This window comes from Anticarsia gemmatalis, chromosome 9, assembly GCF_050436995.1.
Source record: "Anticarsia gemmatalis isolate Benzon Research Colony breed Stoneville strain chromosome 9, ilAntGemm2 primary, whole genome shotgun sequence".
In the NCBI taxonomy this organism is placed as follows: Eukaryota; Metazoa; Arthropoda; class Insecta; order Lepidoptera; family Erebidae; genus Anticarsia; species Anticarsia gemmatalis.
Genome location: NC_134753.1, coordinates 1,561,762 through 1,580,326, shown reverse-complemented (window position 1 = coordinate 1,580,326; position 18,565 = coordinate 1,561,762). Strand labels below are relative to the sequence as shown.

Here is an 18,565-nt window from a genome sequence, read left to right as displayed (position 1 = left end):
TATGATCTAATCACCTAGCACTGAAAAACAAAATACCTAAGTAAAATGCTGTAATTTTTGTTATAATCTGTGCAATGCGTATGATTTTGACAACTTGACATAAACTTATCAAGTTGTACTAACTGTCAAGTTAAAACTTGTAAACAATAATAAAATATACATTTGTGTTTACTCAGAAAAAAAGCAATAAAATAGGATTTTCCATAATGCCACAATCAGTCGACTCCAGGTAAGTTCTGCTTTATGTTATTTGCAGTTGCGCTCAAGAATTTTCTTTAAATATTGTTTTATTATTCTGTCTTATACTTTTCCTGTGTCAATTTTACAAAAACAATAAGTCGAATTGGTCCAGCCGTACTGTCTTGAGTTCTGCGCTCAGCAACACATTTGGCTATTAATATTTTCAATTTATTAGTCTTCGTATATAGTTGGAGCATCAAAAACATTAAATTAAAACGGGCGACAGAAACGTAACGGTGGCGGCATATAAACCGTATTCCTACCAACCGACACGACAGACGCGTCCTACAGTCTAGACTACGTTTCTTGTATTTTTTATTTTACACACAACTTAAATTGGCGCGTATTATATAGGGTTGTTATATAGTGGGGTTTCCTAACCTGCTGTCTGTGGACCCTTGGGGGCCTGCGAGCTTGTACCTGCTCGTAAGAAGGTATTTGTAGATATTAACAAGAATTATACCCATACATAATAACACGCCTGGTATACCTACCCGAAAGTCATTAATATAGATTATCCCACTGTTGTAGACGGCGACACATTACCTAAGTCTGGGCGGCTATTGAGAAATATTCTTAGAGAAGACGCTTAGTTCTTTGCCCGACACGACAATCGAACGCGGGATCATAATAATATGGTCAGTGGTCGGGTATAATACCGATCGCGTCACAGAGGCAGTCGATCTTTACAGGACACGACTTGTTATAAAAGATATTGTTTTGTTGATGATTATATTTAGCTATGATGCGGAAATCTTTCGCGCCAGTGTTTGAAGAACATAATATTATCAGACACTATCTCTTCCTCTCGTCTTGGTCCGCGTGGACTATAGTAATATGACTATAGTACACGCTATATTGTATGTTGCCTGGCACAGATGAAATCACGAGCGAATTATCTATACTAATCTATACTAATACTAGCTGACCCGCGCAACTTCGTTTGCGTGTATCCCGCTACTTCGACAAATACAGTCAACGCACCAACACATATTGGATACTAATTTTCAATTCACAATAACTTCTCTTTCCCTTAACCGCGTTTAAAATATTAAAATGTTTTTTGGTTTCTGTGACTCTTCTTTGATCGCCCCCCCTATCAGTTTTTGGAAAAAATATTTAAGTAATGTACAGATTTTTTTTTGTCTTATATGTATAGATCAAAGTCGTAGTACCTACTTTTTAATATTATTTATTTTTTATGTACCGTTTTTTATATTTTTTGTTTTTTTTTTATGTACTTACCTACTTTTGTTATATACTTACATCTAACTATTATTTTCTTGTTTACTTTTTAAATTATTTACATTCTACATACGCTGCCCCCGCCGCCGCGGCCGGCCCGTACCGTGCCGCAATACTAATATCGTGATATCTCCTAAAGTATATGTCTAAATAACACACTGTGAACTGCAAAAATAATCTAAATTAAATGCTCGTGATGATGAACTTACTTATTTTGATAAGGATATATGTATTATTGGTTATATCACCAGTTAAACATCACCCAACGAATTAAATGTTTTTTTAATACAGAAAAGTAGTTTTTGTGACTTAAATAAAAAAGCTGGATATATGTCATCGAGGACTTTTTTGTAGAACTAATAAAGACCAATGTTTTTGCTATACATTGTTCTTACTTGTATCCAACGGTATAAGCGGCGCACGCACAAATGCAATCTTCAATTAGATTTTTTTTCTGACTTCTTTGACATAAATCGCTATAACTCAGCTAATATAGTTTTAATGTATTTCAATTATATATAAAAACCTGTCGGAGAAAATACTCTTTCTATTCGTGAAAACCGCATCAAAATCCGTTGCGTAGTTTTAAAGTTTTATGCATACGAAGGGACTACAGACAAAATGGGCGACTTTGTTTTATACTATGTAGTGATTATAAAGCTGAAGAGTTTGTTTGTTTGTTTGATTGTTTGTTTGTTTGTTTGAACGCGCTAATCTCAGGAACTACTGGTCCGGTTTGAAAAATTCCTTCAGTGTTAGATAGCCCATTTATCGAGGAAGGCTATAGGCTATATATCATCACGCTACGACCAATAGGAGCAGAGCAGCAGTAAAGAATGTCACAAAAACGGGGAAAAATTTGACCCATTCTCTCTTATGTGACGCAAGCGAAGTTGCGCGGGTCAGCTAGTTCTGGTATATAGCTACACCACTACTAAGTTCCATCAATATCCGTCCAGTAGTTTTGGCGTGATTTAGTAACAAACATCGAAACATTAAAAGTCTCACATGGATTTTACGCTAAAAATTATTATTTTCCACAAATCCTTAAGGACTCCGACTAACGCAAAACTAGTCACGCAGTGTTGCTGCAATGCGGCTAACACCCAGACGGGATAAGCAGCGATAAGCTAAGATTACCGTAAGAACAAAATATGGTAATGCGCGTTTTCGAATATCTATAGGTACTAATATTATAAAGCTGAAGAGTTTGTTTGTTTGCTTGAACGCGCTAATCTCAGAAACTATTGGTCCGATTTGAAAAAATATTTCAGTGTTAGATAGCCCATTTATCGAGGAAGGCTATAGGCTATATATCATCACGCTACGACCAATAGGAGCAGAGCTGAGTGATCACCCTGGGAGACGCCTTGCCGCACGAAATCGCATCGCAGCAATTCGTGTCGTAATTTTCTGCGTTGCGAATTCGCGTCGCGTCGCATCGCAGTTTTGTGTACAAGCCCATACACCAATGTAACTGTGGCTAGTCCCGGCCTCATAGAAACGAATTGTTGCTTGACGAATATTCATGAAAAACACTAATTGCAGAAATAGTGATTGTACTCAGATTTACTGATGACTCCTACGTTTTTCCCCACCAAATAGGCAGCGTCTCGCGCCAGTGTGTTATTACTCGTAGCATTTGCAATATTTTCACGCTGACACAAGACATTTCTACAATTAACATTAACATCTTATGTCTTTGATGAATGTTAAGAAAGACTACTTAGTTTACCTGTACAGTAGCACGATTCTGTACAGTCGGTACTTTAGAATATCGAGAGTCTGACATTTAAAAAGTACTGCAAAAATAGTTTCTACGACGCTCACTAGAGGCGCTGAACCGATTGTCATACAAAATCTCTCGACAGCTAGCCCATGGTCAATGGTCGATAGTGATAGAGAATCGCGGTACAGAAGACTTAAATAAAAAACCGAACGCCTCAACTTTTTTGCAATGTCATTGTTCAAATTGGCACAGCTACGTTCCTTCTTTACGCTGTTAGACTGACACACGAAGTTATACTGTTCTGAATAATTGCTGGATTTCCCAAAAGTAAAATTTCTCCCGAAATATTATAACGTTTTTCTGTCTTCTCTCATTCAATTTTAGAGGTGATTTCAATACGCATGACTTGCAAATGGAATTAGAATGAGTGCATCTGTTATTTATGTGACAAGCATTTTAGGTATAGTTGCATGTTTCTATTTAATTGTGATCTCATCTGATTGAATGTAGAATGCATTAGTCTTGACCTGTACCTTTAAAACAAATAGAATCGTGACTAAAACTGCGTGCATTTTAGAGTCGATACGCATTTAGGCGGATCAGCTGCTGGCTGCTTTGAGCTTGTTATAGTTTTCCAATCACATGACTATAGATATCTATTATGAAGTGCTTTGTTTGTACAAAATGAATGCCAATAACCTTTTAAGACTTTAAGCTATGTCTATGCTAGGAGAACCAAGCACGAGCCGAGCACAAATTTCTACCAAAAACGGTCGTTCGAGGCTTTTATGTCAGTCCATCCTACACAAATTTGTGCTCGGCTCGTAATCAGCTCCTCTAGCGTAGACGCAGCTTTACTACATCAATGATCTATCACCGATCGATAATATCGATAGAATAATTTGCGTAGCATAGACTATCTTATCAAAAGTCAAAGTATTCTACCATAGTTACAGATCTTTATCTTTCTGGATCTATGTTACGGAGTTCTCAATTTTGTTTCAATCAAGATTTAGTACTAGGAAATAATATTTCGTTCGTCATTCACCACCCTAACCTTAGTTGTATCATTTAATATTTACAACAAATACCATAGCTATGATAAATTTATTAAAAACATACATTTTAGTAATATTAACTTCATAAAACTCCCGACATCCGGACTTTTTGCTTTTGTCAGACGTTCCAAGGCTGTTATAATCTTATTTTACCTTTTAACTATGAAATAAACTGTAATTTTACTATTAATGTTATTGATATTATGGTTGAATCACTTAAACTGATTTAAAACATGCTTTTTAGAAATGAAAAATGAAATATTCCAGTCGTCATATTTAGACCAGTCGTATAGAATTCACATGACAGTAGGGTATTTGTAGAGAAGGGTTGAGAGAGTTTTGCTTCGGTTACTTCTATCGCCTTAACTAATGACGATTTCCTACTATCACTGACCTTTAAAAACTAAGTAGCTATCAAAAATTACTTATTCGTTTATTGTATTAACTAGCGTATTTCGGATGATTTGCTTTTCAAATAACCAATATTTGAACTCAAACTCTTGCTATTCGATAAAATTGGGTGTAGAAAATTGTGTTGCAGATTCGGCTTGAATTCTTCAAATGTCTTATTGATAACATTACGTGTGTCTGACCTATATATTAACCTTATACTTTAGTGCGAAATATTTAATTGCAGTATAATTCACCAGTGGCTCTATATTGTGCCATGTTTTAAATGTCTTATAGCGGATTTTCCTATCATCAGGTTATTTTATACAACGAATATTTTTTGTCGTTTTAATAGATAATGTAAATCTGTCAAAAAGTCACATTTTGTTATTGAACCATGTTATCTGATGATGGAAATATCGGTCCCTTATTAATAAGAAATGTGGATTACAGATTTTTTTTTTCTATACCTATAGAAAGAGAAACATAGGCTAATAGATTAATGAAAATCAAGGTATGATTGGACGGTTTTGGTGCGGAACCACAAAAAGCGGGTGTCTACTAAGTTTTGTACCACGAATTCGCTCGAGTCTATGGTCGGGTACAATTAGCACGCCGCACTTCATAATTGCAACGGGTAACGGTGTAATGTACACAATATATCAGATTCTCGCCTGTTTACCCTCCACATCAACTATTTATTACACCTATTTTAGTAAAGAATCAAAAGAATTCGTTTTATGCAGCGTGTGGGTGAACATTTAGCTAACATTGCCAAAAAAAAGTCCCGCCCGCCCAGAAATATCGGCCATCTCGTACCAACGGGCGGCATGCAAAAATTTACAATCCACTCAATAAAAAGTCGTAATTCCTATATATACGTACGTTATACACACATATACGTATACATCTCGGATACGCTTTATACGCGATGTACTCACTGCTATATAAAACCGGGGAGAGAGCCAAAATCTAAAATTAAATGTGGCCGAATAGAGCCGAACGCGTCCGATTCCGCCCGCCCGCCTCAGTCCATCGCTAACTGCCGCACCGACATTCCCAAACCATCGCAACCGAACGCGCGGTAACCAAACGTTCACTTGGTAAGGTCACACCGTATACGGCATTCGACGGTACACACGAAACATTTTCAAATTCCTAATTTGGAACGCGCCCGTGAACAAAAAATCCAGTGAATTTGAATTCTCAATCGGTGTAAAGTGACAGTGTTGTGGACCTTTGAACGTTCTTCCCTGTTGCCGGTAAAGTACTACTTATAGATAGTTTTAACATATTTTATCTGTTCCTGGTGTGACGCTTCACTAACAGCGGTTTAGCCGGCGACTCGCTTATCGCTCTGGAAGCGAGAGTATTGAGTTTCAATATGTCCGCCTGCCTGTTCCAAAATTATTTTCTCCGTCATTCCCTGTGTGTTGCTTATCGATGTGTTTTTAACTTTATTTTTGTTAATATTTGACCGGTCGACTTCCTAACCTCTAAATGTGTGTAGCATGTTGTTGCTGAGTTTTGTTTGTATGTGTGTTTGAAGGGTGTATTAGAGTGCATTTCCTGGTTAGGCGCGGTATTTCCCGCAATGCGTCTAAGTGGTGTAGGAAGCCCGGGACGCCTGTAGTCTAGACAGTAGACACCACGGAGGCTGACCGCTATTGATTTTCCATCTCGCACCATCTCGTTGATTTGTTTTATTGTTTTATGTTCCCTTGCACACTGTTACTAATAAACGTTGATTAGGGAAACTTCCCACAGTTTTACAGTTTGATTTTATTTCTCTGCGATGTGTAGTTTAATTTATTTTTGTATAATTGAATGAGATGTCAGATATTTATCTTCCTGTGTACGTCATATTATTTTATGGTTACTGTGCAAGTAAATGTTGTGCAACATTTTGTAACTGCTAATTCTGTAGGAACACTCAAGATGTGGTTCCAAAGAACTTTTCCTGTTTAACAAACTGGCCTTCAACGGACAATTTATAGTGAAAATAAATACAAATGTTGTCTGTCGTTAATGTACCGAAGCTTGTTAAGAATTATGCTCCTTATTGAAGTTTGAAGACCCATTAGATTGTCGTAAAACTACCTTTGATCAGTTTATGATCCTTTTACTTCAACGTAAAGTTTATTTCGGTGCCCTTAAAATTAGTTTTCGATTCGATCGGTTTTAATCGATGCAAGTAACAATCTTATTGAATTCTCATGTAGTACTAAAAATTAATTAAACGTCAAACTCATTTGCTTATTAATTATTTGTGAACTTATTAATGATACCTCAAAAAGCCGAATATTACAAAACTTCGAATAATTTCTGATTACACGGAACAAGAATGTACTGGTACGAACAATATCGTTTGTGGTGACATACAAAATGTAGCAACCACAATACAACTCATTCAACTCAGGCATAGAACGTAAAATATCTATGAAATCGTGTCATTGCTCTTGAAATGGCTGCACTTAAATACATTTGTCAGATTTACCACAAGTTTGTTGCAATTTTGCTCACCACAACCAAATACATGTTGCTCTATCTGAAGTATAAGATTTATATGAAAATGATATTTTGTTTAAGCCATTTTGGTATTCTGATTTTTGTATGTAGAGTTTTGAAGAACGATTTATCATTCGAATCGATTTGTCATCTTACTTAATCCTACTTAAACTACACAATATGAAATTTTATGAGCATGGATGGATGTGAGTATGTTCGTTACTCACACAAAAACTGACAGGTAGGGCGGATTTAAATTGAGTTTGATATACTGATAGCTTACAACCTGGATTAACATATAGGAATTCGCCCCGAGAAATCTCTTCACGCGGACGAAATTGCGGACAGAAGTATAGAAGTATCTAGTATTATATCATATTATGCCAATGTAGAGAAAGGGGCTTGGCCGTTCTATATTTTTCTCGAAGCAGTTCAGTCCATCTTCTGTTGTACTGTAGAAAAAAAGTTAGGTATGCATGTAATCTCTAAAAATATTTCGGCCAGACATGGCCATAAGACCTTTGGTTGAGCTGAAATGATGAGGCTTTATGTACCTATTTTTATTTGCATATTTGTCAAGTTTCATTGTTCTATCTCTATAATTCGTTTTATGAGTAAATGAGACAACACGACATAAAGAACCAAGTCTCTCCATGAAAGTAGATCCCAGCTAGTTATTCAGTAAAAAAATCTGCATTTTCTTTTACATTTTCTTCCACAAAATAGTTTCAAATTATTAACAAACTGTTGCCTAAATACAGTTATAGTTTTCCATCATAGTTTCACTTATAAAAGGTTTACATTTCAAGTAACCACGTGTCTTTTCAATCCGTTTTGCGAGCGGTACCGTCAGTCACGCGAGAGCGCTATTAACGTCGTTTTTTCCAGCTACCCTCCTTTATTTTAATCTTTATCATGCTTGTGTCTTCGTATGTTTCTTTTGATATTGTTAGTTATATGCAGGCTTTTGTTCGTTGACTTCTGTAACTTTAACATGGAAAAAGGTCATACGATGCAGTCAATATACGATCACATACGCCTGTTTTCTTTTGAAGACTTATGTTAGGTGTATCGTCAAGTCAAATTTCTAGAATTTAGGAATGGTTTTGTTAACTTTTGAGACTGTCATTTTCTGAGCTTTATGCTATTATGTTTCTTGTTTGTATTGTGCCTTTAAATAGTATTTTGTTGAAGTTGAAACGTTTGTAGAGCTCAGGTTAATGTGAAAAGTTTGGCACGAACGGAATCAGGAGCGCTGAAGGGGTTCTGATCACGCATAAGATCTGGGTTAGTGAAGCCTGAATTAAATCGTGCTACCGTGTTATAATGTCTTTATAATTATATATGTTTAAATACAGTTTATTTATTTATTATTAAATAAACAGTTTCCTCATTTAGTAGTCTGGATTTTGGAAAATTTGGTATTCTCTTGGTGTGATACCTATTAATATATTATGGCTAGCATGTCAATGGTTGATATTAGGCAAAGAATGAAGTAGGTTTTTGAAAACTTTGCTCAAACTATTGAACAGTGGTTCACCATTTACGTGCCTTTTTATTTGACTCCCGAAACTAGTTTGCAGAATAATTTTCCTTCTTCAGAAACATTTTGATGGCAGTAACTTTTTGCATGAGAAATTCTTTTCAAATTATAAATATTTCAAAGTTGCGTGACTTCGTTAACAATTGAATGATCGTGTGGCATTTGTTCGGCGATTACACTCGTTTCGTTTCTTTATTGGCGCAGTTTACTTAAACCATTTTCTTTTATTTATAAACTGGCAAGGTGAAGATATTTTGTTGTCTTTTTTTATTTTAATGAAGTAAACAGATAAGATTTATTGGAGGTGAATTTAATATGTTGAAAAATGGTCTCTGACACGAAGGACATTAAAATGTAACGTGGTTATAATATATTATTATGATTTTTCCGGTTTTTGATTCATACATTTAATTATCTCGGGTCCCTGCTAACCCAACCGGGAAGAAAGCATGATTTTAAGCATATTGAATTTATCTTTAACAAGACATTTACGATATTTCCTATTACTAATTTTTCTATTACCAAGCGCAATAAAACAAGGATCGCTGTATTCATCTTTATTAAAAGTTAACAAATTATTTTATATTCAACATTCAAACTAAAATCAGACAAAAAAAATCCTTCTCCCATATTCCTTATAGTCGTTCATACAGGCAAGTTGAATTTACCTAACATTTTCCCTCAGTTACCAAGGAAATTCAAAATAAAAATAGTCTACTAACTGTAGGTCGCATGAAAGCAGACTAGCAAGGAAATTACTTGTATCTTCGTCGTCGTGGATTTATGAAACGTAATGCTATCAACCTGCCCCACTAGAATATGATTTCCATGTTGATGAGGCTCTACGACAGTTTAGTGTTTCATTGCTCACGTTCATAACCATAAATTAGATGATTTGAAACATGATTTTTTGTTTATAGATTTGTGTCTTGTGTTGTTTTTAGTTTTGTAATCTATACTATTATTATAAAGCTGAAAAGTTTGTTTGTTTGAACGCGCTTATCTTAGGAACTACTGGTCCGATTTGAAAAAATATTTAATTGTTAGATAGTCCATTTATTGAGAAAGGCTATCATGCTACAACCAATAGGAGCGGAGTACCAGTAAGAAATATCACAAAAACACGGGGAGAATTATGACCCATTCTCTCTTATCAGACGCAAGCGAAGTTGCGCGGGTCAGCTAGTACTTCATATTTGTTCCATTCTTGTAGTTAAAGAGTAAATTATTGAAAGAACTGTAGCTCGTTTTTCTAACACCATCGACTGGTTACTGAACTGGCTAGTTATCGATAAATTTTGTGTGAAAATCTGATCAGCGCATCTAACGGGCGTCTTAGGAACTACTTTGGCAGTACATTCGGCAAACATTCGATACTTGACAGCACTGACTGAAGAGTTGAGAGTAGACTGTAGGTCCCAGATACAATAATGTGAATCTAGTCATGAATTGATCTAGACCAGTTACTGTCCTTTGCGATCGCAAAATATTATATATATATATAAATACTCAAACCCACAGCAAAGTATAAGCCTCTTCCCGTTGACTGCTGTATGCTATTCGCTTCCAGTGCTTTCCGAAAACTTCACTAAGACATCGACCTATCTTTCTGTAGATTAGATAAGTCTACCAACTCTTCGTCTATCTTCAACATATTTTTTTTATTAAAAATGATAACTTTCGCACTAAGAATTGCTCTTGTGTTGCGGGGACTTTAACAAACATACAAACAACGGTCACAAAGTACAACGAGACTCGAATCAATTAATTGTGGATTGCACAAAAAAAATCCCTTGTGAGAATCGAACCTGCGACGTGGCGACCTAAGCCACTGCGCCACGGAGGCAGTCAAAAAGATGTATTCTGTTATAAATCAGTATATGAGTGGACGTAAGTAAATATGACAGTACTGCAAATATGTGCCAACGGACTGCTCCATTTAGCCTTCCGGCGTATAGTTGCATAGCGCAGGCGCCAAGTTTGTTCTCCCATTAAGTTCTTTCGTCATGGATGCAGTCATCGACACGGTTGAAGATGATCTAATGAACCTTGGCATCGATATGATAACTAGCCTTAATTATGTTTCAGGTGAAATATCCGATATGATTGAATTGTGGTAATTTTTGTATCGTTTGAGTAAGCAGTGAAACCAGCTAACCGTCTTATATGGATTGATTTTTCAAATATTTTATAGTACGCAATCTTAGTTTTATATTGGGGGATGACTGGCTGAGATCTCAAGACAAGCCTTTTTCACAAAAGTAAGCGTGTAGTTGTCGCGTGTAGTCTTCAGAATGTGTAAGAAACACACAACATATTTAAAAATATCCGTCATCAGAATTTTCCGTATAAGACTAAATTACGCTTGCATTATCGTAAAAAAAGTAAAGTATTATTTCTATCGGTTTATTGGTTATCAAACTAGTCGTCCTTAATTTATGCCACGTTTTCATTAAAATGTATTTTCTTTTTACGATTCTTTTGAATTTCATTTCTTTAATGGCGTGCGTGTTATCAGAAAATTAAGTCACCCTTTATTTGTTTACCAACAAGAGATGCGATGCGATCGTAATGTCGTATACATCAAGTATTTCATGTCCATAACTATCTCGGTTGCTATGCGTTTTTACTTGTAATTTTAGTTTATTGACCCTTGAATTTATTGTCAATTTTCATTCATAAGTTTCCTCTTTATATGTAAAACATCGTTACTTTTTAAGGGCTACGATTTTAAGTTGGTTGTTTTGATTGTAAATTGTATTTAATTTGAGGGTTTTCGTTCAGTTCAATTTCAGTATGTAGTGGTTCATGGTAGTTGTAAGTGAAAAGTGAGATATCGTTAAGGTAAATAAGGCTAACGAACACATAAAACTGTATTATTAAAACTTTCTTGAGTTGAAATTAGGTTTCGCAATTTAGACTTGTGCTTGTTACTGTTTATTTCGGTCATGTCGGATATAATATCGGTATACTTTAGTAGCTAAATAACAATTCAACAATAGCTACTCAGTTTCCTTTACAAATTGACACGATTTGTACTACAAATTAAACGGTCGATCTAATTCGGAAACGAACTTGATCCGTGTACACTGGAGCATTGGACTCGTACAAACAAAACCGCATCGAAACTGGGGCGTATTTTAGTATGTACCGCTCTGAATTCGACACGTTTCGAAGATCACAAATGTACCTACTGTAATACTACGAAAAAGCATATTAGACCAAAATTAACCATTCGAAAGCATTTGACAAGGTTTACCACCTAAATTAGGATCTAGAATTTGTTTTTACTTGTTCTATATTAGTGAAAAAGTTCAATTTAAATACCCTGAAATTATGAGTGTAACATTTGTACAATAATTAATATTTAAAAAGACAATCAGTTTCCAGTACTGGAGTACCACAGGGCGATGCATGCGCCCCACGTCCTTATCCTAACGAAACCTATCGTAAGATTGGAAGGTGTGCCGAAAATCGGCATTTGAATACCAAATAGTTTGCGATTCAAGAAAATAGGTTACTGTGTTGTCTGCACAGACACCGTGAATTAGTAGACAAGTCTACGTTTTCAGAGAATTCTGTGTTTGATGTACAATATAACTGATATATTTTATTCTGCTTGAAAAGAATATATAAAATTAAAAAGATAGTAAGAAAAATTACGGTTTGCTCGGTTCGTTGTATGTTTTAAGTTAGTAAATATTTGTAAGATCGTGTACACCTGAAGCCGTCACTCACCTCCCTCATATTAAACTCACTTCAATTGAAACTGCGAAACAAACCAGACGCACTTTGTGGGTATTCCCACAAACACGTTAGAGGCTAACCCGATTCCACTACAACCGCGCGTAACAACAATCTTTTTTATTTCTTCAATAAACAACTGGGTCAGTTTTACTAAAATAAAGTAAAATAATCACGTTCAAAGTTTTAATTATTAGTGTTTTGAAGGTTTAGTACGTTCTTAAATGAAGTTCAGCGGTCCGTTCTTTGCCTACGCTCTGGCGTTGGGCCAAATTATAACACAAGCGCATTTAGGCCCGACTGTCGTGTAGCAAAAATGTATGTTTCTTCTAATGTATGCCTGAAATTTATCCCGTTGTATGTCTGTATCTTCTGTAGCCTGTAGTGATAACCTAATATGTGTTTGAAAATATCTCGTAATTTGACCTAATTCGCACCTCTACATCATTATTCAAGGTCGGTTGATTGATAGTGGTATGAAAGTTTGAAAGAGTAATATGTAGGTCTAGGAACTACACAGTGAAAGTTATATTCTAGGTTTTTCTATTACTATACGAAGATTTGTATAAGCTCAAATATTTGATATCTAGATTTTAGAATACTAATTTGTACGGCTTATAATATAATCAGTTAAACATCTTCTCACATTGTCCACTTCTGTGAGTATACATATTGTTAAATTGGTACAGGCTTTTACACATATGACGTAGATACGTTTCTGCAATTTCCACCTAATTACCATCAGGAATAACCGCAAACACACGCCTGTTGAAACGTAACACAAATACACTCAAACATCATCATCAACAAAGTGTGCATTAAAAATAAAGAAGTTTACTTTAAACATCGAAGTTTCCAAGAATATCGTGTGAAAATAATAACATTTGCATATGAAATTATTTTTAATCCTTTGAACTGTGTATCTGGAGCTGTTGATGCAATAATTGTGTGAGATGTAAAACATACGGACGATTCAGTATATCAAGTCACTGACCTACAAACTGAAGGATTTATGTTAATCCGACTGTTGTATAATACGATGGCCGATTTTTTTATTCAGATCATAGTAGAAAGACGTCATTAGAGCATTAGAAATCGTGACGCCTAATCTGAAACTAGAAAAATCCAATTTGAAAAAAGTAAAGCAGAACCTTGTGAGGAACACATAAGGTATAGACAAATATACAGCAAAATATAGGGCTTGTTAAATATGCGAAAGATTTCCATTATGAAATTCGCAATCTTCATATTTCCTACACTAAATAGTATACTTACATTTAAATTCATCAAATTAATTTCGGAACTTTCGAAGATATCCGCTTCAAGAACCGAAGTTTACGTTTCTGAACAATCCGCAATTTGAATTAATCGTATTTGGTTTAAATGAGTTAATTAATGGAACGAAACTTTGCTTCAATTCTGATAGCATGCCGATAAAATTTTTATGTTGCTTGTAGCTTTCAACTAGCTAAATTTTGTCTGCGTACAAAATCAACATATCTAATCAGACCGTAAAGTGTACATAATCTTGGCTTACTAAAGTTCAGTCGTTTGAAAATCAATTTATACGTTGACTAAGTCTAACTAGACTCCCGCCTGTACTTGTTATTCTAAATCAGTGCCCGAAAAGGCCTTGACATACATAAATGTATTTATTTTCTGTCTCTAAGTTACGTCTCTATAGCTTTTAAAGAAAGATTACTTTACAAAAGGTGTACAAATGTTAAACAAGGTTATTGTTGAAATGAATCTTACTTTATACAAAGAAGATAAAATAGTTTTCGATGCGTCAGAAAATCGTAATAAAGTTAAAAGAAAAGATACAGAATTAGCCAATACATCACTGGCTGGATAAGATTTTGATTCTAATTTCGTCGATTATATCACTGGTGTAGTGCAGAAAGCGTTGCCAATATTAGACCCGTCTATTGACTCCAGCTGGGATTGACATAGTGATCTAGAAAAAACTTATTTTAAACCTGTCAGAACCTGAAAATGGAGGAGCTAATCTGATCCTAAGATGTTATGGTGAGACGTGGGCTTATGTTGACTTTAAACTGAAAATACTTGCTGTAGGAACAACAAAACTCATTGCATCATGTTTAAAGGAATTGATTCTAATAAAATTTGATGTTTAATTTAATGAATCTTTCATCGAAAACTACTTTCTATTGAAATTTACTGCTATAGTTTTTCTACCAAGAAAATACGTATATAAATTTCTTGTAAAACCTTACAGTATCCGCATATTTACAATATTTTTATTGGTTCTTCTTATAAAATATTTCATAAACGCTATTGATTATAATTTTTTGTAACTTTGATGGGTGCCTACGCAGACGCCTACATCATTTTATTTTATAAATATTTTTCTCAGTGATTTACACATCTTGTGTTACATGGGTGAAATATTTTTGAATTTATTTCTGTGAATTAGTCAAGTTATTATTAGTTGTTATATGTACCTATGTAAATGACTTTTGCAAGCATGATTTGGTTAACATTTATTGTCAGGCAAGAACAAAATATCAGACTGTCTTCAACAATAGTCTTGACTCATATAATATTAATGTCATAATCATAACCCTACGAAAAATGTAGAGCAGACATTTCTTCAGCATACCACAACTAACGCTATCATCTCCAGAAAAAAACTGACGATATTATTAATCCAAAGAACCATAAAACCGCAGTATAATAGATATTTATTTTAATAGCTAATAGCTGATCATAACAGTTTACGAGTGAGGGCCTATTAATTCCTAGTCACCTGTCTGCGTCCATCATTGTGATCATAACAATCATTGGCACGTCGTATGCTTCTCCAGTTTTTTGTGATTACATAAAGGGTCTTCACTCTGGCACGGTTGGAGATTGGCCAGGGACCGTACATTGCCCAAATGTAATTTTTTTGACATACGCCAGTCTGGCCGTCGGCCACAAGACGCCATTTTCGCAAAAGTTCGTTGATTTGTTATGCAAAATGTTTTTGTGTGGAATGATAGAAATGTTTCTCTCGATCATGTGACGGATCGCTAGGAAATACAATGAATAATGGGTAGTAACAGATTGAATATAAACAGAATATCTTAAAAGCAAAATAGTTTGAGCGGGAACATAAACAAACAATGTTGACTAAAAATAAGTCGGATTGGAAAGTCGTTAATATTTTGCTCGACTAGAAGATTTGTAGTGCTACGTGTTGGGATTAGGTGCTGAGTAGCTTTGTTAAGATGGATGTCGGTTTCCATTTTAGAAAAATAAATATTTTAATAAAAAAATTATGTGTACGAATGCACGAATAACTAGTAATGAACGAATTGCGTTCTACTTCAGACCAATATAAAAAAACTACATATAAAAATCGAATATTACTGTCACAACTATCCAAACGAAACTCTCCGATACTTTCTTTATCGAGTGTTAACTTAAAACTCTGCAAGGTAGATACTGGCGTAGAAACAAAATATCTAGACCAGCTGTTTTCGTCTGATCTACCTATCTGCCTGTAGTTCGCCTGACTGTTCTAGTTTCTCTCCCGTCATTGGGTGTGTTGTTGCTAAACACTTTTTTCATTCCCCCTGACATTGGCAAGTGTCCAATATAATTTATTTAACAGTTATGTCTTTCAAAATATCACCATTGCACCGTGCAGGCGACGTCAAGGTTTTTCATGTTCAGTCTTATTTATATAAATTAGCACGAGTATTTGATCCCATCTTGTTAGATTAATGCGACCTTTTGACGTTACTGTGACTTTTATTTTAGTTTGATTATGTAATTTGGAGTTCTCTGGTTACAGCTAAAATGGATCTTTATTCATGGATAAAAATATCAGTGTGATCTTTATCAAGTTTACCGATATAAATTATGTCGACTGTGATGACAGAATTTCCAGTTATGCTGGTCTGAAGTTATGTATCTATTCAGTACAGTATACTATATGGTGTAAATAAATTTTAAAATCAAAATTTTGTGCTTTTAAGCTTAAGTTGGTACCTAGTTAAGTTTGCCACGAATTTATACACTATTAGTCTTAGACTACACTAGTTATAGGTCAGGTCACCTCCAGAAACAAACTGAAGCGTAGAATTCTCATACTTTAGTGCCTTTATTATATTTATTTAGCTCCTTCAAGTTCATAAATAACTTTTTGTTATTGACATATTTCCCCAGCCTCTAAACGGTGACAATTTCCGCACCGGTATACACTTCCGCTTCCTTTAGTTAATTCATTCATTTACACCTCTCCAAATCTATCTACACTAGGGGCTGTCAACCGGTCGATGCACAAAGCAAATTAAATTGAAATATTATTTCAAGTATAGGTTTTATTATACCTAGTTGAAGTGTGAAGAACAAATCTTGGGTCTAATGTGTATTAGATCGGAGAAAAAGTCATTTCGCATTATAATATGTATGAACTTGTTATAAAATCTTTTATCTACACAAAAAAGCTCGATATTTGGGTACCTCACGAGCTCACTGTACATACTTATAATGCGAAACACCTTTTCCCCGACCTAATATTATTCGGCAACCAGTGATTTATACCTTCTACAGTTCCAAGTTTATCTTTAGAGTAGCAACTGACGTGTGCAGTACAACATTCCTCATCCAAACCACTTCAATATTTAGCAAGAATGTTCTCATTCTCATCTAATCTCGAAACTCCATTCAATAACACATTCCAGCATTATCAAAATTCAATAAATACACTTAAGAAGCGATTTGAACCTAATAAAAGTACAGGCATCTGTTGCATGGGACTGTACGGTGTAAATGTGGGTCGTAACCCCTTCTTTACTGAAATAGATCCGAGATTCAAATAGGAATAGTTTTAAAGAGTCCTTCCTTATTTTGTGGGTAATGAGTTGTATATTTATGTAGCAGTGTTTGTTGATTTCAAAGGGATGTTAAGTGCTGAGTTGGTTACTGTTTACTGGTAATGGACTTATGCTTCGCTTTCTATTTATTAAGTATGTTTTACTAACAATTATTTTTTGTGTCTGTTTAATATCTATCTGTGCAAATATTTTCTGTCTCACATAAAAAAATTGGCCAAGTTTTCAGAAAAATAATAACAGAATGTTTTCTCTTGTTACAGCGATGCACATGGTGGCGTGACACCGGGTTGACGTGTATCAACTCGCGAGATGTCGCAGCCGCCACCGGGGCGCGGTCGCGCGCGGCCCCCGGGCCCCTCCTCCCCCCTACAATACCGTCCACCTTCACCATGGGCCCCAAGTCCACCTCCGCTCATATCGGGGCCCAGGCACTCCACAGCTATAGTGACTCCCCCTCCAGTTCACCCTTCACCGAGGCCGTTCAGGCCTTTACACTCCCCTCACACATTACGACAGCATTCGCCATCACCTAGCTCCCATTTCTCCATCTCTCCGTACCCAATGTCTCCGACGTTGGGGCAAAGTCCTGAGTACTTTTACTCGTCTCCATACGAACCGGTTCGGGAGTACGATTACGCGGGAGTGCCGCTAGAGCCGCCTCCACCGCCGCGGCCGATGATATACGAGGAGGATGAGGAGGAGCGAGGACCTTCGACGGCGGAGATCATCGCCCAGCAGTCGCAGGAAGGCTACGTGGATGAAAAGTTAGCAGAGTACCAAGCTACCATTCAGTTATTGCAAGGTGAGCTAATTATAATTTTTCTTTAACGAGATTCAGAGCTTTTTGAAGAATGGTAGGCAGATACAATAGTGTAAGAACTAGTAATATCGACTTCATTTACCCACGGTTTCTGAAGTACATTTAGCGGTAGTTTATCAATTCAATTTAAGCGTTTAAACTTGTATAAAAAAAGCTATTGATTGATAAATTACCGCTAAATGTACTCAGAAACCGGGCATTAGGTATGGTTTACTATTCAGGTGCGATCTCACACTACTATAAACGTAACGGCTTAAAAGTCTTGTAGAAAATGTCTAATATTTGTCGTTCATGTTCGTTAAGTCTTTGATCCTAAATCAATGTATCTACATGACGTGTCACTCATGTACACACTAGTTAGTGTGTAAACAGGGTCGTGGCGAAGTCGGCACGATTTGAGTTGTCGTTTACAAATGTGTGGTTTAAAAGGTTAGAGCTTGA

The 18,565-nt window shown here is 35.6% G+C and overlaps 1 protein-coding gene across 1 annotated transcript in view; it reads left to right on the top strand.

Annotated features, from left to right (window-relative positions):
- Positions 1-5,652: 5,652 nt before the first annotated feature.
- Positions 5,653-18,565, top strand: part of LOC142975628 (uncharacterized) — a 34,162-nt gene continuing 21,249 nt past the window's right edge. The window contains exons 1-2 of the mRNA XM_076118598.1: positions 5,653-5,924; positions 17,565-18,106. Of these exons, the coding sequence (XP_075974713.1) occupies positions 17,614-18,106 (493 nt within the window). The 5' untranslated portion in view covers positions 5,653-5,924; positions 17,565-17,613. The remainder of the gene's footprint in view (positions 5,925-17,564; positions 18,107-18,565) is intronic.